General features: G+C 34.4%; 1 protein-coding gene across 6 annotated transcripts in view; it reads left to right on the forward strand.

The window, feature by feature from the left end:
- Positions 1-26,355, forward strand: part of GRIK2 (glutamate ionotropic receptor kainate type subunit 2) — a 442,240-nt gene that overhangs the window by 239,387 nt on the left and 176,498 nt on the right. For all 6 annotated transcript variants that reach the window (XM_026844286.1, XM_026844289.1, XM_026844292.1 and 3 more), the window contains 2 exons: positions 347-454; positions 13,515-13,628. In XM_026844286.1, the coding sequence (XP_026700087.1) occupies positions 347-454; positions 13,515-13,628 (222 nt within the window). The remainder of the gene's footprint in view (positions 1-346; positions 455-13,514; positions 13,629-26,355) is intronic.

Below are 26,355 nucleotides of genomic sequence, written 5' to 3' on the forward strand. Positions count from 1 at the left end.
TGGGTGGGTGGGGTGGCCATGTAAGGAAGCAGAAGTGGAAATGCATGCATGAATGATGGAGGGATGAAAACAAAACTCTTTTATCTCATTTAGTAAGAAGAGTCTATTGGCTAACATGGAAAGTTGTTTAAAAAATTGTCTCTAAAGACTGAAGAAAGGTTAATTTAATTAATAAAAGGTGGATACAAAGTAGTTTTTTAAACCATCAGCTACAGGATAAATTATTTAGGTAGAATGAATAATTAACATTCCCATTTTGGTAAAAATAAAATTTGGGGTTTGGGCGCAGAAAAAAAAAGAGGAAGAGGTATTTATTTATAGAAATTATTTTTTTCTTTCTCCATAGGCCCACTGGGAAGGCCTCACAGGCAGGATAACTTTCAACAAAACGAATGGCTTAAGGACAGATTTTGATTTAGATGTTATCAGCCTCAAGGAAGAAGGTCTTGAAAAGGTGTGTAATATGTTTACCTCCAAAGTGGTTGGAAACAAACCAAAACTCCACCCCTTAAAACCAGTAGCTTTTTCAATAACATTTCGTGTGTTACATAAAAATATATACCTGTTCTCAACTTGATATATGATTTCAAATTCTTCTAGTAAAATCTGTTATCTTGATGTATGACAGTTAGTGGCCTTTTAACTGGGTGTTTCTAGCTGCAATCTTAGATTCAAGAGGACTGGGGAAGAGTGAATAGCTGGACCTGCAATCATGCATTAATATACTTTGTCTTCAATCTATACTGAGTTTAGTTTTAGTTGTGATTCCAATACCATTGCCTATCATCATATATAAAGCTGTGGGTATGTGTATTTGGTTTTTCCTTACATCTTACTAATTGAGGAAAAATTACCTCAAACAGAATGAAATAAAAAAACCCTTCTTTGGCAATTTTCTATGTTTTAAGAGGAAACTTTGTTTCTCTTGGAATGCAGTTTCTATCTGTAAATAGTATCAAAAAATTAAGAATAAGTAGCCTGAGAATTTTTTCTGTCTTGTGACATGAATTTTTCTTGTACAGAGATGGAGTGAAAGACCAAAGATTGAGAAATGCCTTTTCTGTGTAGCCTAATATTGTGTATATTTGAATTGAAGGAAGCTTGAGAAGCACTTCCAGATATTTGACCTGCCTACATGACACCATGATGATCTGAAATCAGATCATCTTCCCTCTCTTCTCCAGCCACCCTGGGCAATGCAAGAAGCTGCTGTGTCTCATATTGTTGTGGTCCGCAGACACAGGTCTTGCAATTTGTATCTGCCTTGTAAATAGTTTGTGTGTAACAGTGATGTTCATTGTTCTGAAAGTACGATGTTTTCCTCCATCTTCAGGTAAAAGTTTTATCAGCTGTTGCCCCAAGGTGATCTTGTGGCCACAAATATAAAGAGAAATTAAGGGAAGGCACATTGCTGCAGAGTTTCATTCATTTAGTGAACAAGCTAGCATAAACAACATATTTCTCCAAAACTTTTCCCCCAGTATTAGTTTTGTAATATTAATGTTCTCTTAATAGGAAGATTTTTTTTTTTTTTTAAGTTCAGAAGCTATGAACATGCTTTGAAACACTTATATAGGTGATAAATTTTATAAAAATGTCCAGTGGCAAACCTGTGATTAAAGGATTAAAGTATATTTTAAAACACTGACAAATGCGCTGATAGTAAAGTGTCTTCCTATGAAGCATTCTGTCCTGGTTTTGACAGGACAAAGTTAACTTTCCTTAGGCTGAGAGGGAGCACAACTAGAGGGCTGTGTCCCGATCGATCACTGGAGCATTCCATATCATGTCATGTCATTCTCAGTATATAGGCGGACACATGCTCTCTTGTGCTCGCTCGATTTTGGTTCCTGGGTCAGCATGGCAGAATTTTCTAGTGCAGTTGGATCACTGCTGTGGGAGGGCGGGCTGCGCACTTGTCATGGCACTCAGTAAGCCACTGCTGCATTTTACCCGTTTTGGACTTACTATTGTTACTGTTGGTTTTGTTACTATTAGTAAATATATATTTTTTTTATTCAACCTACTGATTTCTTCTTTTATCCTTCCCCTATTTCACCGGCAGGGGGGAGGGGAGTAAACAACTGGCCATGTAGTTATTGGCTACTGGCTGAGTTCAAACCACAACATATTCTGTGAAGGGAGCTCTGACAACTTAAAGGTAGAAATAACAATTTGTAATAGTGATTAGATTTGAAAAACAAATTAGCTTTGTATACAATAGAATAGGTGCAATGCAACCTGTTTTCCCTAGTAGAAATGGAAATGGAAGAATTAATGTCAAGGGAACGGCTAAATAACTCAGTAGTGGCTGAAGAGTCTGCATGTAAGTGATAACTGTTGAAAATGAGGAAAGGAAGTTTCTGTAATCTGGGATGGATTTAAGAACATTTTGTGGCATTTGAGAACCATTAAGCAACACGGAAAATAAAATCAGTTTACGTTAGGAGATATGTACCCCACTGAAAAGATAGAAATAAACCAAAAATGTCTGCAGAGATTAGATATGGGAAGAAAATGAAATTCAACAGGACATACAGTACTATAAAACACATAATAGAAAAAAAAAAAAAGAATTTAGGAAACAGTGATAGTGAAAGAAAGGTAAGATACAACAACAGAAATAGTTGTGTAAGGATATGGATATTTTAAAATAACTGACATATGTTTGAGCTGTGTATACCGAGGTTCACTGAAAAGGAAGATACTTGCACTGGCTTCATGTCTCATTTTGACCATGTGATAAAGGGATGTGATAATACTAGTTTTTAACCAAAATGTGCTGACAATTTTTGGAAAGAGCATTAAGAGTTAGTTACCATGTATTAGAAAAGTTTAGGCGTTAGGAAAGTGTTAGTAAAGAACAATGAGAAATGTTACACAGGTTCAAAGATACATATGAAGGAGAGCAGAGTGGTTTCTGTAGGGTGTAATGAGATGAGGAAAAGGAAAATTTGGGTGCATGCACAGTCGACTAAATTGCTGAGTAAATATTTGGAACATATAGGGTATTTTACTGAGAAAGATAAATCAATGCTGACAAATAAATGTTTTTCTTCGAAGAAAACTTGTTATTCTGAAATAATACAAATACCATTCTTCCTGAATCCAGGGTGAATCATTAAAATCTAGAGCAGGACACTTCCCAGTAGTTTTTTTAATATCTGTCTCAAATTTTTTTTTTTTTTTTTTTTTTTTTTTTTCCCCCAAGATTGTCTTCTATTAAAGTTACGATGAATCCCTCTCCCTCTCTCCCTCCCGACATGCACTCTCTTTACATCACACTCTCTCTCCTGCTTTCTACTACTCTCTCCTTCTCTCCCTTCCCTTTTTCCTCCACCTCCTTTTCCTACTTCTCTTCCTTACACCCTCACTGTCTGTTTTCCTTTCCATATAATCACTGTCCACTTGGCCCTCTTCATCTGTTTGCTCTTTCTATCCCATTTCTCTGTTTTCTTCTTTCTTCAGGAGCCTTTTCTCATCACTGTGCTTATCATGTATGTTCCCAATGTTCTTCCCAAACTGCCATCCTGACAAGCCTCTCTGTCTATGTAATTAGAGTTTCTGGACAGTTTTGCTTTACTTATTTATTTATTCATTTTGAGAGAATATGGTGAGATGGAAATTACATGTGCCATATTATGTTTTGTATTTCCATACCATAAATAGCTATTATTTCTTCTAACTTTCCAAATATGGGGGAACAATTTCTTATGTGAAGGACAACAGTTCAACACAATTTCAGCTGTAATCTGTAATGCTTTTGGGAAAAATTAGATATCTTGAGGAGAAAAATATTTATGAAGGGGAGAGAAAGGAGTTATTGTGAAGTATTTATAGAAAATCTGTTTTTCTGAGATTTTGTAAAAAAATGTCCTGGTTAAATTGCTCAGTTAATATAATGGGAAATGATCTAAATAATGTTTTAAGTGCAATAATTGCTGAAGTCAGTGACAACAGAAAAGTTGGTCATTGATTTAAAAGAGATGCCATGTGTGATTTTGGATTTCACATCAGATACCTGTTCCTGGAACTTTTGAATGAGAGGTGATAATCAAGCATCAATCAATAGGAAGTATGCACTTCCAAATAAAAATTCACGTTTGACAAAAATGATAGCTTGTAAGATTAAAATGACAAAATTAACAGATGATTGCAGTGCTGCTAATGTAATGTACACTGATATTTGCTGACAGTCACTCTGGACACACTGAAACTATTTGTGATTAAGTGCAGTGAAAATCCCAAACTGTGAAATTTCACTATAATAAGGAAATTATAATTTAAATTACAATCAATCAGTATTTATACAGAAGTCGTATCATGAGGAAAAGTATTTTATACTTCAGGGAGATAACAAATACCTGAATTTTATACCACTTTTTTACATGAAATTTTTTCACTGTAGAAGCATCATATTTCTTGAATAGAGATGTTAACAACAGATTTGAAATCTTGCTCAGGAACCTACTCACAGGATGAATATAAATGATACAAAATTACAGAATCACAGAATCCACTAGGTTGGAAAGGACCTTGAAGATCATCCAGTCCAACCATTAACCTAACACTGACAGTTCCCAACTACACCATATCCCTCAGCGCTATGTCGACCCGACTCTTAAACACCTCCAGGGATGGGGACTCCACCACCTCCCTGGGCAGCCCATTCCAACACCTAACAACCCGTTCTGTAAAGAAATACTTCCTAATATCCAGTCTAAACCTTTCCTGGTGCAACTTGAGGACATTCCCTCTTGTCCTATTTCTTGTTACTTGGTTAAAGAGACTCATCCCCAGCTCTCTGCAACCTCCTTTCAGGGAGCTGTAGAGGGCGATGAGGTCTCCCCTCAGTCTCCTCTTCTCCAGACTAAACACCCCCAGTTCCCTCAGCTGATCCTCGTATGACATGATTGGTAATTCATGGTCCAACGTATCTGCATAAGATCTTGTTATATTTAGTATCTTTATTAATGACCTAGGAAAAAACAGCAAGTGGGTTTTGTAAAAGTTAGTGTAAAAAGAAATGACAGATATAGGGAAGCCAGAAGTACTAACATTGTATTTGGCAAAGAAGACAAGCATATTGTTATTTCTGCAGAAAGAAAAATAAATGAAGAAATTTATAAATGGAAAATACATAAATAGGAGGAAATAATGTTACTCGTTCTAGAGTATAAATAATTATTTTCTTGATGTAATCACCACTATTGCTAACTACTCTACAAAATGTATATAAAGATGGTAAACTGTAAACACATTTGTCAGTTCTTTGGGGGTTTGATATGGTTCTGATTTTGACTATATAGACAGTTGGTACCACTGCAGAAGGTCAATGACACTTCCTAAAATGCTCGTGTCACCTCACTGTGACACTTCACTGTGTATGTACAGTTTTGATTGACTCAGAGTAAAAAAAAAATTACTTTTATTAGGAGATTTTTGAAGGAAATTCACAAGGAGGAATAATTGAAAGAATACTTGCTTATTCATAATGATAAAATTATTTTCCTCAAACATGCTGAAGCAAGAAAGCTAATGATTGAATTTATGGATAACATCTCATGAGACTAACGCTCAGTCAACTGCTCTAAAGTATATGTAAACTCAGCAAATTTTAAGTTTGAGGAGTGTACAATGATTCTTTTTGGGCTGGTTGTACTGAAAATAGTGTTGACAACACAAGCATGTTTCAGTTATTGCTGAGCAGTGCTTGCACAGAGGGCCTTTACTGCTTTTCATGTTGCCCCACCAGCGAGTTGGGAGGGGACACAGCTGGGACAGCTGACCCCAACTGGCCAAAGGGATATCCCAGATCATATGATGTGCTCAGTAACAAAACTGTGGGGTGAAGATTGGCAGGGGCTGCTGTTGTGCGGGAACTAGGTGGGTGTTAGTTGGTTGGTGGTGAGCAATTTTTATCACTTATTTTTCTTGGGTTTTATTTTCCTTTATTTTTGCCATTTTGTGTTTTCTCCCCACCCCACCCCTTACAATTTAATAATTTAATATATATTTTTAAAAAATTATTAAACTGTTTTTATCTTAAGCCACAAGTTTTCTCATTTCTACCCTTTCAATTCTCCTCCCCATCCCACTGGTAAGGAGGGAGTGGTTGTGTGGTATTTAATTGCTGGCTGGGGTTAAACCATGACAGTTATATGAGATTGGTCTTGATAAAAGCAGTAGCTTTGAAGAAAGTTTAGGTGTTACTAAGAAGAGATGACAAATTTGATTTTTTTTTTTTTTTAAATAACTTGCTGAACTGTGATAGGCATGACTTAGAATAAAATTTTTATGACAGATCACATTTTTATTTTAAAGAGGAAACATGCACTGTAGACATGTTGCAGAAGATAAACTAGGATCATGCTATATCCTTGAAAATAAATGGGATAAGAAGTGATTACCACTTCTTGTAATACTGTTAAATTTACAAAGCTACATCTAAATATTAACCTGTGAACTTTTGGTTTTTATGCAAGCGTAATTTATGCTACAACCTATAAAAATTCCCAAGTCTGAATATGCTTTTCAATTTAAATTATGCTTAACTTTATTCAGAAATTGATTTTAATGATCAACAAACTTGAAAAAAGAATTTGGTTTGAGGTTTGAGAAGGTTTATGTTGTTATTCTGATACAAAATGTATTGCTAAATGTCACAAAAATCCAGGTAATCTTTGCAGAAGAGACTAGTAACTTTGAGTTGAAGTCCAGTATAGCTTTCTTATTCTCAAGTTTCTAATAGATTGCTGAGTGAACTATATAAATTTTACATGAAGAATTACTGTAATCAGTACTCTCCATCCTAGATATAGTTCCAAGTATATATCATAATTATGTCTAATTGTTCTTCTATATAAACCTATTAAAAGTATTTTTAAAAAAATGTACATACTACATGTGTTGGAGAGAAGCAGTAGTTTTCAGTATTCAAAATTTGAAATATTATCCATTCTGATCTAACAGATCTGATATTTTTACTTAGTTTTTATTATTTGGCAAGTACTTTTTTTCTAGAGTAATATTGCTTCATAAATCACGACAATTGCATTTTACTATGAAATTAAATTAATATTTTTGTAAATAAGTGCAATTGTATCAATATTTCTTTTTGAGAATAAATGCTCAATATACTTGAATGCAAATATATCAAATTAATTTTAAATTTCTGTGAACATTAACAAAACTTTTCAATATTTTCTGATTTTTGTCCTTTGGTAATGACACTGATTTTTAGACACCTGGTGAGATTTAGTTTTGAAATTGTACTATTGATCTATTGAGTAGTAAATATGAAGATTATTTTAGAGGTTTTTTTAAGTGGTATAGGATTGATTGATGATTTGGAAACCTCAGAGTGTACATGCTTAAAGGCGGATGGCAAACTTTTCTTGAGGTGCATGAGAAAAGAATCTCTAGATTAATCTAGTGCAGTGTTTTGTATCTGAAAGTGGCCAGCTGCAGAAATCTAGGGAAGAATATAAGAAATTAGCAAGTATATTGCTGTACTCACCAGAACACTCCCAAAAGCTCCATTTACTGAAGTCTAAAGAGATGATTTCTTCATAGACACAGGTAACTTTCTAATCAACACACAATTCTGAGAAAATGATGACTCTGCAGTCAGAGTTCAGGCACTTATTTCCTAGTTTTTCCTCTTTATCTACCTTTATCTATGACTGTCTCACTGGTCATAATCTCCAATAAAAGAAAAAAGATCAATTTGCTGTGAATTCCCTATTAGCAAGACGTTTGATAGTATCGCAAACATGTAGTTTTCATTTGGATTACAGGTTTAAGACTTGGTCTATACAGTTATATAAAGGTTACTTTGCTTTGCCTCCAGTGTTTTAGATAAGATTATGCAACTTAATTAAGAGACTGCAAATTACTTTTTTTTTTCCCTAGAAACTGTTTTAATAAAAACAAACAAACAAACAAAAAAATAACCAACAAAATGAAACAATGAAAAAATAGAGAACTGTGGTTTATCAAAGCAACAATAGAAGAATGAAAACTTCTGTCCAAACTTTCTGCAGGACTACAGTAGCCTGATAGTTAATTATACACACATGAAAGCTTGGATGCAAGATTTTAATCACTCAAGTGTAGTCGGGAAACTCTATTTCATGTCCTTGAGAAGCACCTCAATTGCCATGTTACAGAATAGTCTATGATACTCGATGATGAGTCTTTTAGTTGCTCCTGTTGGAATTATTTCAATTTGAATAACCTGATTCTTGACTAAACTAATGCTTTGTCTCACAGAGAATCTTTGTCTCACTGTGGAGCACAATGTCACATTCATGGGAACTCTTGGTTTTGGTCCTGTGCTATGGATAATAAATGTTAACAAGTTCAAATTGGTGTGTTTGCGACAGGATAGCCTAACTATTCTGGGAACTCGAAGGGAAGAATAGGGGATCAAGGGCTTGACAGCCTCCAATGACTGTATTTACTGTGTGAACGTTCGCTAAGATGTATATTAGCATATCAATTTTTCAGAGAAACTTGAAAGTTTTTTGTAAATAAATGTAGTGCAGTAGAGTTGTAAATTATCTGAATTGCAGTTATATGTAGTAAACTACTTTGATTTACTTTTTCTACAATATTAGTATTTAAATTTTTCTAGTGAAAACACATTAGCAATTCTGTTCAAAAAGCTACTTTAAAATTAAAGTGCTGCCTAAGAAAATAGAAAAGAATGAATTTTCTGCATTGTTTATGCACAGTTTTCTCTAGAAGGAGTAGCTTTTAGAATACGTTTATGTGATTAAGGATCTATACATAGCATTAGTATATCAGAACCTGTGGTAGAAATGGTTGAGTTTGAGCTCATTAGGAAAGATAATGCAAATAATGTCTTATACGAACATCCAATTATTTTGTTCTATTTCTTACATTTTTGATTAACAAAAATAGCAATACAAGTACATTATTTAGAAAAACAATTAGATAATTTATCAAGACAGAAATTTCTTCCTAAATTATGTTGATAGTTCTTATAGTCTATATGGATGTAGTTAGATAAACCCCAAATTCTAACAGTTGATAATTATTAATTTGTTTCTGGCTATGGCTATGTTAAAAAGTAGGGGAGGAAGCATCTTCATTACCAATGTGTTAGCTCTTTCCAAGATAAATTATGAACTTGAACAAAGCGTATAATGTAATGAATTTAGAATTTGAAATTGATCAAATAAGGGGATGGTGTTCCCTTAGAAATTTTGATGCTACTTGTGTATCTGAAGTTAAATCTTATAGAGATTAGTCCAGCTTCAATTATGTCAAGAAATGGCAGGGACAGACTCAGAAATCAAGTATAGCGATGATGGGGTTGAGACTATTTGGATTAGGTTAAGGGCCAATAAAGCAGATCTTGCTGTGGGATTCTGCTATAGACCTCCCAGCCAAAGCTGTGAGGTGGATGAAGCTTTTTATAAACAGTTGGGAGAAATCTCACAGTCACTTGCTGTTGTTCTTGTGGGGGACTTTAACCTCCCGGGTATCTGCTGAGATCACAGCACAGCAGAGAGGGAACAATCCAGGAGGTTCCTGGAATGTGTGGAGGATAACCTCCTCACACAGCTGGTGAGTGAGCCGACCAGGGAAGGTGCCCTCCTGGACCTGCTTCTTGTGAACAGGGAAGAGCTTGTGGGGGAAGTAAAGGTTGGAGGGTGTCTAGGGTGCAGTGATCATGAGATGATTGAGTTTTCAATCCTTGGAGAAAAAAAAAGAGAGGGGTTAGTAAAACTGCCACCTTAGACTTCTGCAGGGCTGACTTTGGCGTTTTCAAAACACTGATTAACAAAATCCCTTGGGAGTCTGCCTTGGAGGATATGGGAGTCCAGGAAGGCTGGACATCAAGAGAGAAGTCTTAAAGGCACAGGAGCAGGCTGTTCCCACATCAGGGAAACACAAGCAGTCAGGGAAGGAGACTGGCCTGGCTAAACAGGGACCTCTGGCTGGATCCCAAGAACAAAAGGAGAATATATGACCTTTGGAAGAGGGGGCAGATCTCTCATGAAGACTATAAAGATGTAGTGAAGTTATACAGGGAGAACATTAGGAGAGCCAAAGCACAGCTAGAGCTCAACCTGGCTACAGATGTTAAGGATAATAAAAAAGGTTTCTATAAATTCATTAACATCAAAAGGAGGATTAGGGAAAAATCTCCCTCCTTTACTGGATGCAGAGGGAGACATGGTAACAAAGGATGAGGAAAAGGCTGAGGTGCTCAGTTCCTACTTTGCCTCAGTCTTCAGCAGTGGAACTGGCTGTTCCCTGGACACCCAGCCTCATGAGCTGGGAGATGGGGAGGGGAAGCAAAATGAGGTCAGCACAGTCGAAGAGGAGGTGGTCAGAGACCTGCTGCACCACTTGGATACACACAAGTCTGTGGGACTGGATGGGTTATGCCCAAGGGTGCTGAGGGAGTTGGCAGATGTGCTCACCAAGCCGCTGTCCATGATTTACCTGAAGTCATGGCTAACTGGGGAGGTCCCATTGGACTGGAGGGTGGCAAATGTGACACCCATCTACTAAACAGTCAGAAAGGAGGATCCAGGAAACTATAGACCTGTCAGTCTGACCTCGGTGCCAGGGAAGGTTACGGAGCAGGTCATCTCAAGTGCCATTAAAAGTCATTTAGTGGACAACCAGGGGATCAGGCCTAGTCAGTATGGGTTTATGAAAGGCAGGTCCTGCCTGACAAACCTGATCTCCTTCTATGACAAAATAACCCAACAACTGGATGAGGGAAAATCTGTGAATATTATCTACTTGGATTTTAAAAAAAGCGTTTGACAAAGTTCCCCATAGAATTATCATAGAAAAACTGTCTGCTCATGGCCTGGATGAGCAAATGGTCTGCTGGATCAAGCACTGGCTGGATGGACGGTCCCAGAGAGGGGTGGTCATTGGAGCTAAATCCATTTGTGGCCTGTTACAAGTGGTGATCCTCAGGGCTCGGTGTTGGGACCATTTCTGTTTAACATCTTTATTGATGATCTTGATAAGGACATAGACTGTATCATCAGTAAGTTTGCAGATGACTCCAAGTTCAGTGAGGATAGGGAGGCTCTACAGAGAGACTTGGATAGATTGGATTGGTGGGCCAATGTTAACGGGATGAGCTTCAACAAGGCCAAGTGCCAGGTCCTGCACTTGGGACACAACAACCCCATGGATGGCTACAGGCTTGGGGAGGTGTGGCTGGAGCTGCCTGGGAGAGAAGGAGCTGGGGGTTCTAATTGACAAGCAGCTGAACATGAGCCAGCAGTGTGCCCGGGTGGCCAAGAAAGCCAACGGCATCCTGGCTTGTATTAGAAATAGTGTGACCAGCAGAAGTAGGGAGGTGATAGTCCCCCTGCACTCTGTGCTGGTGAGGCCACACCTGGAGCGTTGTGTCCAGTTTTGGGCACCTCAATACGAGAGAGATATCGAGGTGCTGGAGCGAGTGCAGAGGAGGGCAACGAAGCTGATGAAGGGCCTGGAGAACAAATCCTATGAGGAGCGATTGAAGGAGCTGGGACTGTTCAGTTTGAGGAGGAGAAGGCTGGGGGGAGACCTCATCACTCTCTACAGCTACCTGAAAGGACATTGTGGAGAGGTTGGTGCTGGTCTCTACTCACAGGTGATTAGTGACAGAACAAGAGACAATGGCTTTAAACTGTAACAGGGGATGTTCAGACTGGACATTAGGAAAAAAAATATTCACAGAAAGAGGGGTCAGAGAGTGGAATAGGCTGCCCAGGGAGGTGGTGGAGTCACCATCCCTGGATGTGTTTAAGGGTCGTTTAGATGAGTTATTGTGGGATATGGTGTAGGGGAGAACTTTGTAGAGTAGGGCTGATGTTTGAACTCAGTCATCCCAAGGGTCTTTTCCAACCTGAATGATTCTGTGATTCTAATCTTTATCATTCCTACTATCATACTATTCTAGTTTGGTTTTTCTTTGAAGAAAATACAATGTTTGCTATAATTAACAGAACATTGAAACTAAAACTTCTTGAGTCTTTTAGGATTTCTTAGTTGTGCCCAACCTGCAAGGCATTTTGAGTTTCCTAAAAAACTTTCATGTCACCAAATGTAATAATATTAAAAAATTAAATGAAGCAAATTATTTGGTAGTAAGGTTTGGTTTCAGTACTTTGAAATGATGTTAGTTGTTATAGTCCAAATGTGTTTCTGAGACACATGTTCTCTTTTCATAATTCTTTCATCAGTTTACAAGGTATTGAATGGCCAAAATTCAAGAATCACAGCCATTCAAAGGAGACACTTCTTGGACCTGAGTGTTATGTAAAGAAGATAGATAAAATGATTTCTGTGGAACAGAAAATCATAGAGAAAAGGAGCGAATTTGTCTTTTCTCTATTAAAGCTTCTGCTGATTCATGCTTTGCTGGATTCTCAGGTTTAGAAATGAAACTCATTTTATTTAACTCATACTGCATTGCATCCTGGACTTACTTGGCAGTCCTACTGCAACAACTCATTTAGAAGTATATGAAGAGTTTCTCAGGAATCAGTTTTAAAGATTTTTTTTTTTTTTCTTTTTAAACTGTGTGTGTTTATATATACATCTGTACACACATACATATATATATTCTCAATTAAACATGACAGAATTTTTTAGTTTTAAAATATCTTTGTTATAGATATTACTTAGTATTTGAAATAAAATTTAATATCTTGTCTAAAAACAAAAAGGAAAGATTTGCGTTTTGTTTTGTTTTTTTTTTTTCTAGACAGTAGAGTAATAGAAACATTGTGATGTCTAAAAATGAATACTATTTACTTCATGCCCATTTTAGTTTTATAGTGATGAAATGACAGATAAATTATGTAATCATAAACCCCATTACTTAGTATGTGAGACTGTCCTTGACCTGTACCTTAAATCATAACCATGGACCTCCTTACTTAGATAAAAATTGCATGGAGTTTACTGGAATAAGAATGGCAAAGTATAAAATGTCAAAATAACTATGTAATGAATATTTATCTGTAAATCGGTTAAGTTTTTACACTTAACCTAGTTTCAGTCTTCTCCATTGTATTTTCCCAAAACATCTTTTTGATCTGCTGTTCTCTGCTGATCATAGAAAATGGTAAATCCTTCTGTAGAGACAATGCTCTCTGTTCTGCAAATGAATTTCCACCTAACTCTTAAGTAATATTCAGATGCAGTTTATCTTGAAGAAAGAAAGTTAAATGAAAAATTAAATATTTCAAGTAGGTTTAGACATTCTTTGCATCATTTTTCCACTTAATGTCACACTTCATGAAATATGCTTTTAGGTATTGTGAATCATATTTTAAACAAGCAGAATTTAAATGTAATGACAGAGAATAATGAACAGGGTTTAACAATAAATATTAGCAATCTTTTTTTTTTTTTTTTCATTTTATTTCCTGTAGCAATCTGTTTTTCCTTAGAGTGTTCTTTCTAGATGCTGAAATGTAACTAATGAACAATTTTCACAGTTATTTGCTGTTTTATAGGTTGGAACTTGGGATCCATTGAGTGGCCTTAACATGACAGAGAACCAGAAAGGAAAACCAGCAAACATCACAGATTCCCTGTCCAATCGCTCTTTAATCGTTACCACCATCTTGGTAAGCAATTATATTTGCTTTTCCAGGAATACGGTTGTACAGGAAAGCTAATAAAATATGTTATCCTAATCACAACAGTAATGAACAGTCTGTAGTATATGTTAGTTACTTAGAAATTACTGTCATGAATGAACTCCAGTTGTTAAGCTGCCCATATATGTTTACTCTCATCTCAATTATAAGTAAATATTGTGAGTTTCAATAAGGGCAAATGCCGGGGGCTGCCCTTGGGCCACAACAACCCCCAGCAGCATTACAGGCTTGGGGAGGAGTGGCTGGAGAGCTGCCAGTCAGAGAGGGACCTGGGGGTGCTGATTGACAGCTGGCTGAACAGGAGCCAGCAGTGTGCCCAGGGGGCCAAGAAGGCCAATGGCATCCTGGCTTGTGTCAGCAATAGCGTGGCCAGCAGGGACAGGGAAGGGATCTTACCCCTGTCCTCGGCACTGGTGAGGCCGCCCCTCAATTCCTGTGTTCAGTTTTGGGCCCCTCACTACAAAAAGGACATTGAATGACTCGAGCGTGTCCAGAGAAGGGCAACGGAGCTGGTGCAGGGTCTGGAGCACAGGTCATACGAGGAGCGGCTGAGGGAACTGGGGGTGTTTAGTCTGGAGAAGAGGAGGCTGAGGGGAGACCTCATCGCCCTCTACAGCTCCCTGAAAGGAGGTTGCAGAGAGCTGGGGATGAGTCTCTTTAACCAAGTAATAAGTATTAGGACAAGAAAGAGGTAATGGCCTCAAGTTGTGCCAGGGAAGGTTTAAACTAGTTGGGAACTGTCAATGTTAGGTTAATCGTTGGACTGGATGATCTTCAAGGTCTTTCCAACCTAGACAATTCTGTGATTCTGTGTAAATTATCTCAGCTTTAGAGTTATATTAGTTCATTAGTAATTCAACTTTATTATTGACTGAAATGTTTTGTTCCTTCACAAAGCTGTTTAGTTTAAAACCATATGAGAGGACATAACGTGTTTGCTTAAAGAAGTGGTTTGGCTGTTAGCCTGATGATTCTAGTCAGCAAAATCTACTGCTTTCATTTGTTAATCTAACACTGTTATATTATTTCTAAGGAAAGCAAGATGTATTTAACATTTATTTTCATCATCATTATTACTTGATTGTTAAGTTGAAATTTTTAAACATACAGAAATGTAATTGAACTATTATTTGAACTAGATCAGAAGAAACATTTTAAGTAACTTTAAAAATTTCTATTGCTGATAAACTCATAGTGATGAATTACTTTTTTTTTTTTTTTTTTTTTTTATGTAAAAATAAATGTTCACTAATTTCCACACAATAATTTTGTAATAGTAATTTTAATTTCACACAAATGAAAAACTTTCCAGAAGTGTCTGCTGTGTTTGTCTGCTACTACCGTTATTGTGAATTTGCAGATATAAAAAAATAATTTACTTCCAAACAGTTTTCTTGTTTAATAAGTTTATACCTACCAACATATATTTTGACATTTCAAGCTAAAATGGATTTTCATAGGTACATAGATACAAATACCACTGTGCTTCTAACTTTTAGGTAACATAGCCATATCATTTCATCCAGTGGATAACTTTTTAGTTACTTATAAGTTTTGGTTTTATTTGAAGATTTACAAATTATAGAAAATCTTAAATCCTTTGTTTCATTTCTTCCACTAATTGAAAAATACATACCTGATCTATAATTGGAAAATGTTTGACTCACCTTCAGATATAAGTTCGTTTTATGCTTAGACCAGCATAGTTTTACCACAAGTTTCTCTTGTACTCTTAATTACGATTTATAAACATATAATCTCTTGGGTATCTTTTTTAGAAAATGTAAATGAACCTCTTATAGTCTCTTAATGTAAAAGCATGTTTTCTAGACTATTATTAGTCTGTTGTTTTTCTTCCCATTGCCCTTCACAAATTTTCAGATTTTAAATATACAAGAACTACTGCATTATCAAGCAATGTTTCTTAGTAATTCAAGTTGACCCCTGCTACACCTCTGCTACGTTGTATCCAGATACCCTGCCTTTCCGGAAGCGTTCCACTGATACATAACTATGTTTCACATTTTTTTCTAATTACTTTCTAGAAGAATTACTTTCCAGAATATAGTCCAATCTCTATTAGTTACCTGTTCCCTTCGTTACTCAGTACTCAACCAACCTTTGCGTCATCTGCACCCTTCATTAGCAATCATTGTAGGCTTGATTCCAGATCAGTGGAATAGTGCTGGGTCAAGGGTCAATCCCCATGAGATTACATAAGAAACACTCAATAACCTAGGGCATTTCAAGTGTATTTATGTTTCAAGTGTATTTATGTTTTAACATCTATCTAGTGATGAGGTTTGAGTTCATATACTGGATGTATCATATTGATTTTGTATAGTGATACTTACACTTAAATGGCTTTGTTTGAAATAATGATCACAAGAAAAGGCAATCTGTACAAATGTAAATAGCAGTGCTGTCAATTAGCACAGGTTTTGGACTGGTAAATTTCACAAAAGCAGATTCCTGAGAAGTATATTAGCAGCTGTTTTCTGTTTTCAAGGATACCCTTTCTCTTAAGAGATAATTTTTGGTTAGTGGTGTTTAATAAGCATCTGTCCTCTTTGCGCATATCTAAATAAAATAATAAAAGAAATGTGTCGACTGTAAGTGGTTGCTCACGTGTAAACTGCCTTTTATACTTCAGTTATTGTTCAGTGAAAGTTTTGGTAATTGCAGTAACTCTTTCTGGCTATAAAGACATTGTAAGAGTGGTACTCAAAATAAACCTAATTTTGGATCTGGTGCATAAAGCACATGTAACTCTATTTTTTGTGCTTAATAAATACACTTCTGTTGGAAAGAAAGCATATTATTACTGAATATTCATTTTGTAGCAATGCAAAGGAACAACATAAAAATCTATGGCTGTTATAAACATATTTTCTTCTTTATCACCTTCCTTTTCTCTCCTTTATTCAGAGAAAAAAAAAAAAAAGCAATTCTCTCATTTGAGTGGTTCACGTAATTTTTCTATGCTGGTTTTTCACTTTAAAAATTCTCAACAATAGTCTATAGTATAATGACAACTGTGAAGTCTTGGTCATTTTTCTTTGCAGTTTACTTTAACACTTTTCTTTTAAAGATCACAGTCTTTCTCTTAGTTTTAATTCTGTCTTCTGGAATCCCAAATGACATGTTCTTCCTCCTTTATATGGTAATCATTAAGATCTTTACAACTGTGAGTATACTCTGCTTTTTTTTTTTTTTTTTTTTTTTTTTTTTTTTTAAATAAACTGTGATTCATTAATTCATCTTCTGAGACAAAGGACTATGTGGTCTTTTTTGTCTTGAATTCTGCATAATGCATGCTATAGGTAACCATCTGAAAGATTATTCCTTGGTTTATGAGCAATTCAGTAGCTCTGTTCCAAAAAGGGGTCAGGGTTTCCTGGGCTTCATCATTTCTCAGAAGTCTACTGGCATCTAGTTTTGGTGCAGAGGCATGTCTGGTTTCCAAGTTCTGGTCCAATAGCAGCCCACAGTACCAGCTCAATGTGTCCAATAGAGTGATAGCTGGCTTCTTAGGTGGGGAAACTTTTGAAAGATAATAATAGTAATAATAACAATAATAACAACAACAATAATAATAAAGAAAAATATATGCTGTTTCTTTTAGAATCATAGATTTGGTTTTCTCAATTCTTTTGACTCTATTGCTTTAATTTTATTTTAATACCATTTGCATTGAAACCTCCCTATTCTACAATTAAAAATGTCCATTCTGAATATTCTATGTTTAAAAAACACAGCAAAACCCATTTCAAGTTCATTATAATTTGATTATCCTATATTGACGTTATGAGAGCTATCAGAACTCTGCGCTTTTTTTTTTCTTTAGATTTTATTTATAAGTATCTAAAAATTTCTGTTCTTGTACATATTCTACCTTCACTTTAGAAGCTTTTTAACTTTAGAATTCAATTTTCATTATAAATGTATGTACATGGTGTTTTTTTATTTATGCTAAATTGCATATCAGCCTGTACATCTTATTATACATGTTCTTTTGTCCTGTTTTTCTGAAATGAGTGCTTCTTTCCTTTCCTTTATAGCTTTTATGTGCTTTTCTGTATCTGCTTACATCAAAGCTCTGAGAAGCTCAGAGTTGCCAAGTTTAATTTTTTCGAGAAATGTGTGAAAGTTATGAAAGGTGTATGATAATTTCAAATTTAGCAGTTTTTTGTTACTTCCCTTTTGAAATGTGAAATTATTTTTTTTTCTGTACTTCCCTGAAAAAAATAGCTTTGAATATTTTAGAAGGAATAATTATAGCAGATTTTCAAAACAATTTTATTTAGTTCAAAACGTAATATCCCCACACTGTATTTTATTTATACATGCTGCTTTTTGAAATGGGTAGAAATCTGATGCCATATAAATGCCATCTTGTTTTCAAAATAAAAGAATAAAATCAAGCAAAGCCCAAGAATTTAGCATATTTGATTTTTTTTTTTTTAGATATGCTATTTTTTATTTTGCGTACTTTCCCTCCCTTTCTTTTGCATCCAAAAAACACCTAAAGCATGAGGGTTTAGTGTGCAAATTTTATATTAATATATATATAAATAATTTTACCTTTTATCTTTATAAAGATGGGTCACTCATACGCAGAACTGCGGACGTATAATCTTTTTCATTTTTATTTTTATGGTATATTTTGAGGATAGATACTTGATGTAGACATTTTCTCATAATTAATGTGGTATCATTCTGGGATGATTCAAACAATACCTAAAGTCTGAAATATTAATAACGCAGTAATATTTGGTTCCTGCTGACGTTATAGTCCTAAATAAATATTTCTTTCTCATAAATCTATTTGAATTTTGTGTACTGCCATGAAATAATTGAAACTGTTTTTGTCTAGCAGAAAACATGTAAACTTGTTATTTTTCTATTTTTAGATTACTTAGATGTGATAATTTTTTTCTTTGGAAACTAAAGGGATATATAATTCCTTATTTTTTAGTTTTAGTACTTTTCTTATACCTTTTTAATATACTTTCTTGTCATGGTCAGTGTGTGCCTAAATGCCTTTCCTTCCTGAACTTAATTTAACTCCTTTTTCTTCAGTCACCAGTGTAGACTGACTGATTTCTTGAAGATGTAGCAGAAATGTAAATCAAACTATTTTAATGTGTTTCAGGAATTTTTCCATGGAGAAATGTAAATTAGCTTGCTTTGTAGTTATGGTGCTCAAAATGCAAAAGAATTTAAGCTGAAAATCACCCTTGTCCTGAGACCAGCATAATGTCTGTCTACTTCTAATAACCTTTGGGACTTCAGACTTGCAAGGTATTCAGAGATATGCCTGGCCACAGAGCTTGTTTGTATTTTAAACATAAAAGTAAGTGATGATTTTCAGAAAAAAATTATGAGATTTAAGGGAGTCACAGCATATGAATGAGTGCAGTGGAATCAACACAAGTTGAAGTTTGACTTAGTAGAAAAAGGTCAATAAAGCTGTTTTTCTTCTGGCTGGGTGCAAGCAGAAGGTAGGATGGCCATTTATTTATATCTCTAGATAATAACTGTGGGTTCCATGTTTTGGAGCATCATCCCGAGCAAAGTCTCTCAAATTCTCCAGTGCTTCAATTCCCTTCTACTAAAATACTAGTAATAAAAATATACTTTTACATAGTGGCAAGGATCAGTTTACAACTCCACTTCAGGATTTGCACTTATGAACGCCAAAGGCCATCAGTCTAGGAAAATCCTTGCTGTATTTGTTGGATGTCTCGGGTTTGCATTTTTTGGGCTTTTTTGTTTCTCTCTACAGTCTTTGGAAAACTTAAGATACATCATAATAAAATAATGTTTTGCTTTCCATTATGGTAAGATCTAATAATGTCTTTGATATTCCTCATGTATCATGGAGACAGTATGATTCAGTTCAGCTGAAAAATAGGTTAGTACAGTCTGCAGTGTTGCAAGTTTAATGCTTTCACGTTCTGTGATTTCTTGAGTCAAGTGTTTTTGCTTGAAATAGGCATCTACTCATATCTGGTTTGCTTTACTGGAATGGAAACAGTACACGTTCTTGGGATGTAGCTGAATTAATTTAAAGTCTGGCCAGAGTTAACAGTAAATTGGGTAAGAATAAAGAAAATTACATATATATTTTTAGGAGGCTGTTAAAATGAGGAGTGAGACTGCAGAAAAGAACAACTATGGACTGAGTTCTTCAGGCCATGATTTATCAAAGCATAGTTATGTCTATATGTTTCATGACCCAAAGGTCATACTAGGGAATCTTCCGGGAAATATCTTAAAAGATGTCAAATAAGATATTTAATTATTTTCTATTATAGATAATATAGTGGACTTTTGTTTTCTTGTGTCTGGCCTTAGTTTCTTCTATTAAAATATTCTGGCTCCAATGACTAGTGAGATGTCTAATATATTATATTTTTTTGACTGATTGTAACTAGTGGATAGCTTCACATCTCCCACTTGAATTTTGACTGCCAACTGTGAAAACCTATTGTGTATTACTTGTAACTGACATGTTAACTAGATATGGCAGCCTTTTAACTCCAGTATCCCTAGTGAACAGAAGCTAATGATTAAAATTCTCTGTTCAAACAGTGGCAAATTTTGAAGATGGGTTACCTCTTTTTATTATCAAGTCTTCTTCTTTTTTTTTTTTTTTTTTTTTTTTTTTTTTTTTTTTTTTTTGTTTTGTTTTGTTTTACGTTTTTCAATACTGATAGTAATATGAAAGTTCTAGATTGTTTAAAAAATACCTATGTCCATGTTGAAAGTGTTAATGAACATTCCATATGTTTACTAACTATGCATAAAATTAACGTTAGAATAACTTGAAATGTAGAATTTATTCTTGTCATTTCTAGTAATATCTTTGTAGTTGAAATATAATACAGCTCACAGGAATAATTCAAGTATTCCTTGTCCAAATCTGAAAAGAAAACATGCAGACCAAGACAACCGAATAAAAAATAATCTATCACTAAATTTTTTCTATTCCCACTTTTGTATAAGTAGCTTTTCATTTAAGTGATAGTTTTACATTTGAAACACTAAAAAAAGTCTGTAAAGGTGCAATATTAATTCAATGTGTAGAAACATAATCTTTCATTTATCTGTAGAATATAATCTTTTGTTGCATAGGGAAGCCTTGAGTTTATGATGCAATTTATGCATTAAACAACAAATACAGGTAAATTTTGAAAGTAGAACACATGAAACTGTAAAATGGAAAAACTGTCATATTGTCATCGCTAATGAAAAAGTCTTTGAAGATAATATACTTGCTGTGTATCATAGAAATGATGCAACTTAGAGAGTTATGAAAAACTAATTGTTTAATTCATGGAGCCTTAGCACTTAAAGTCAGAAGAAAAAATTTTGATAATTTAGTCTGGTCTTTAATATAATCGAATTGAAACAACTCTTCCTTGTTTATTTTTGTAATCTATTCAATTTTTATCATATTTGATTTTTGGACTCCAGAAAAGTATTTCATGAAATACTTTATGTAATCCTTCTACTCCTTGATTTATCCTCTTTTTTGCATCTATAAGGGTACTACTCCCTCTGATGACAGTGAATGACAAATGACTCATCTTCTGATTATTTTCACTTCACTGTCACTGAAAAGAATCACTGTGATTACAGTTCACCATGCAGCCAGGAGGACATCATCACCTTATCAATAAGGCAAAATGTCTTTATTCATCAACAGTACATTTAAACAGATAGTTTGTATGAAAACAGCAGTCATCTATCACTTTGGGGTCAATCTTGAATGATATGTATATTTTTTTGTATTACTCAATAAATACTTTTTAAGGATTTATCTCTTCTGTTTACAGATATAATTTTCAATCTGCCTGGTGTTTCACTCTTCCTTGTGCCCACATCTTTATTTGCAGTAGTTTTAGCTTAGTGTACTTTGCAGTAATTTTTTTTTTTTTTTTTTTCTGAAAAAATATGACTTGCATTTACTAGTTTATCTGTGTTCTCACTTTTAGTGCTTATGTGGCTTGGGGTGGGGCTCTTGTGTATCACTTCAGTGAAGGTATATTAGTCTTATAAGACATTAAATGACTACTTTGATCTCAAAGTTTTATGGCAAGCTGACTGTTGATAAAATTAAGGAAATAACTGCTCCCAAGAGGGCTTCTCAGGGTAAATTACTTTCTTAAAGCTATGATTTTCATCATTATTTCTCAAAGCTTTCCTTTAAAATGTTAAAATATATACTATTTTCTTGAGTCCATATTGCTAAAATCCTTGTCTACACCATATCTCCCCCTTTTTACTTGTTGTTCACCCACTATTTTATCAGAAAAATACCAGATTTTTTTTTCTTTCTCCCCCCTTACAGGTCAGTGTAAGAAAATGGGTCAGTGCTTAAAAAAAACCCCAAACCTGAGACTATCACAAATATATACTGAGTGGATACTTAGAAAGATTTTAACACTAGTCTTCAGAAGGGATAACTTGATTATGATTCAACTTTGGACAGCCAGGTTTTAATGAATTTAAATGTGTGTAAATTTTGCTGCACAATTTTATGTAGCACCAATTGAAGAAGCTTAGGTTTGGCAGTCAAGCATTGCTTAAAAAGGTAACAATGATATAGTATTAATTTCTTTGTATTAGGATAACTTTATTTGATCCCTTTCTATGTTTGTTATCTAATACTTCATTATTTTGCAAATGTTCACTTCAAGGATGGTTTGTCCTTCTGTCAGTTTATATGTGAAATAAGTAATGATGTTATGACAATTTTTATTTAAATTAGCATTAACTTTTAATTCTGTAGTTATTTATTTGTCAGTTGAATCTGATATGAAAATAACTTGCAGTACCTTTAAGTTAGGTACTTTTATATATGTGTGTGTATATATATATATATATATATATGTATGTATATATATATATATATATAAATTATTTTAAAAGAATATTTAAGGCAATTTTAGTATTGACCATGTCAGTCTGCTATGTATTTCAATCAAATTGATGCTATAATTATAAAAGCCTGATTTTGCTTTGTGTTGAGACGTGTAGTACAACTTAGTGCCATGTATTGATAAATGGTGTCTCATCCTCTCATTTATCCTGTACAATATTAACCAAGAATCATTCAATTAATATATGACATATGAAAAGGAAATGCAAGCATTTTGGGTAATGGTTGAAACAAGAAATGTAACTTTGCTGAGAATGCAAATTTTCCTGCTAGGTTTATCATCCTGATTCCAATTTTTTTTTTTTTTTTTTCATCCTGACACTTAGCATTAGTAAGTTTTTAATAAAACAGTTTTTGTACCTCACATTCTCTCTAGACCTGATTAATTTTATTCTCATAATGTTTTGTACTGAAGAAGTACTTATTTCTTTCTAGTCAACTGGACTAGGTAATACCCACTTTTGCAGTTAATTGTTTTTCCTTGTGCTGAGATACAGGTCACATAAATTAGGTGTCCTTTTAGCTAGGCATAAATTTGCATTTCATGAAACAATTTTTGTTTCTTTGACTGCATTGTATTTACTTTCTTTCACTGGACTAGAATGATCTCTAAGAATAAACCCCTATTCCCTCATGATCCTCTTAAATCTTTGAGAGTTCTGCAGAGTATCATGGAGATACATTCTTCCGAATTTAAAGACTACTAAGATACAGAATAACCTTTCTGGAAAGCATAGGTTACATCCTGTTATATACTTGCTTCATGTAGATTTATTTATTTTTTTTCTAGAAGAAAATTGCTCCAAAACTATTTTTTAACTTTCTTAACTCTTCAGAAATCTCTTTGCAAATGTGCTGGATTTTTTTAAATGTTTTACGTTGAACAGTTGTTGATGAATATGTTCATATAATTTTCTTTCCTTTGACCTCATGGTTTTTAAACGACAGCTTTCCTCTGCATGATCCAACTTGCACTCCACTTAAGGTCCCCATGGGCAGGAAAGAATGTCAAGTCACAAAATCATGGAAAATAATGATCACCGTTTCATAACTAGTTGTGATGCCTTTTGCACTTGAAAAGCAAACATCTTACTTCATCCAAACTACAGTCAATCTTCAAGAACAGGTTGCAAGACCACACACAGCTTTAAAAGTATATTTCCCTTTAATGTTACTGAAATGGTACTTAGAACTTAGAACTGAAATGGTACTTAAGTTCTACATACCCTATAAATTCTGCTCTGGCACTCAAACCCTAATTTTTGTGGCAGTCTCATGCACATTAAAGATGTCTGTGCTCATATGATCAGGTTGTAAATATTTTTAGAAAAAAGCAATAAATGGAAAGGGGTGTTATTTCAATGCTAATAGAGAAAGGCACATACTGAACAATACTATCCTTATGTATCTGTGTTCAGAAACATGCAGTACACTTCTCCAGTTTTCAGTATGTACCTTTATCACCAAACTATCAAATTTAATCTGAAAACAAACACTGGTTTTATTTCAACAGGTTATATTTAATAAGGATTGTTTATTCTCTGAAGGGGAAGTCTTCACGCCACTAGTTCCTTTTAAATAGGAGTGTTTAGAAGAAGAACAAAACAAAACAACTAGAAACTTTATTTTTTTCGCTGGAGATAAACTTTCAATATCTCTAGCACTTAGGACAACGGTATAACAAGATAACTCTCTCTGTGTTTTCTTTAGAAATTTGAGATATAATGCAAATGCATTCTCCTCAGTGCTAAGCACCCACATTGCACCTGAAGGAGATAGTCACATGAACAGTTAGCAGTCTGAAATGTCTGGCTTGGCTAATTAATTCTATGAACATGAGTTATCTGGAAGATGCAACCACCCTTTCATGCATGGGTGGCTGTAAATGTTCAATCACAGTAACACAGGTGAGCAACTTGGAAAAATTTAGCTCTACAGAGTTGAAAATAATTTTCTTGCATATGCCATCAAGTCTATTTTTACAGATTCTCTCAACATTACAGTATCATTATTGTTATGTCAGTTAGATTTCAACATGCGAATATTAAAAACAGGTCTTAGTATGACATGTCTTTATGATTTGGAGACTCTCTATCACACACATTTAAATTTTCCCCCATATAATTCAGGATTGCTTGGAATGGAAGATAGAAACAAAACTGTTGTTAAGAATCTTGTCAAGATTCCAGATAGACTGGGTGATGTGTGACTCTAAATATTTAAACAACTCAGAGAGCAAATGTCTAGGATCTCTGTACATGAGCATTCAAGCTGCATAGGAATTTCATAATGCCTACAGAGGCATGTATAGAATGTTATATTTGGGAAGCACAAGTATAAATCTTTTTACAAATATAACAGGGTCTTTTACACCTTCAGAAATAAATTTTAGGATTTAAAGAGTAGCTAAACATTTTTATTGAATATTTAATCCCAATTTAATATGGAATAATATATTTGAATTATCTACGGTTGATAAAGAAGTTCCAGACATTTTGGGAAATTCCAAAAACACAGAACCTCACAGAAAAAGTGGACAATTTTTTAACTGTTATGATTTCATTTCCTGGATGGTGAATATTCTTTTCACACTGAAACATGTCACAGGTAGGTGAGGTAGCTGTTTTCTTTTTTTTGTTTTGGTTTGAGTTTTTTTAGCAAGTTTAATTATTCTTTCTAGCAAAACAGTCCAAATTCTAGATAACATACTATGGCACTTAAGTATAGTTATCATTATAAAATATCTCCTAATTTCTAACCTTTATTTCTTTTGCCAAAGTTTAAGGACATTAATTTCTATTCCCTTACAGAAAGGAACTTTTCTGATTCCTTTTTTGCAGCAGCTTCGTATGTGTTGGAGACTTTTTTCATTTTCCTCTCAGTCTGTTCTTTCTTAGGTGAAAAAATGTATGTTCTTTCAGTCTTTCCTAGTCCTATTATGTAGAACTTTGTTCATTTCTCCTGAACTGTGGTATGGAAAACTGGATGGAATATAGCAACTGAAACATTAATAATCTAAAAAATATAAAACATAGTGTAATTTTGATGGGAAAGAACCACCGTAGGTCCTCCAATCCCAGCACCCACTCAAACCAGATCCAAGTAGGCCAGAGTGGTTTTTCTCAGTTAATAGTGTGGTATTATTGAGTCTAGTATGTGATCCCCTATAATATCTAGACCTTAATTTTAGAGTGGCAATTTATTATTCATATGAAGTATGGAAATAGTAATTAATTCCTTTTGAATTCCAATTTTTTAATTACTTTCCTACTTTCTGAAATTTACCATTTTGATTTTTGATTCTACCCCATTGTAAAGTGAATACACATCCAATTATCATCTTTTCTATTCAAGAATATGTGGAAATACTTAACTGAATGCTACAAAGCAATATCACTTATTATAACTTTCCAGACTGAGAATGAATCTCTTTCAATGAAATGCATATTTCTTATCAAATTTTCTTAATGTTTTAGGGAGAACGGAATGAATTTGTGTATAACAAGGTGTGATGACTTGCCTCAGCTTCTTCCCTTGTCCTTATTCTCTTTCCTTCCGTTATTGTCTTAGCTTTAGATTCCCACAAATGAAATAGTTTTATAATTTGTTTAGGATAAAAATACCATTTTTCTAAAAATTGCATTAATCAGTCTAAAATTTCATAGCCTTCTTTCCCAATTTGTGAAGTTTTTGCACTAGGAAGAGTTTAAAGATAAGCCTTTTACGGTCTCCTTTAAGCCTCCA

This window comes from Athene cunicularia (assembly GCF_003259725.1).
Source record: "Athene cunicularia isolate RWA chromosome 3 unlocalized genomic scaffold, athCun1 chr3_part1, whole genome shotgun sequence".
In the NCBI taxonomy this organism is placed as follows: domain Eukaryota; kingdom Metazoa; phylum Chordata; class Aves; order Strigiformes; family Strigidae; genus Athene; species Athene cunicularia.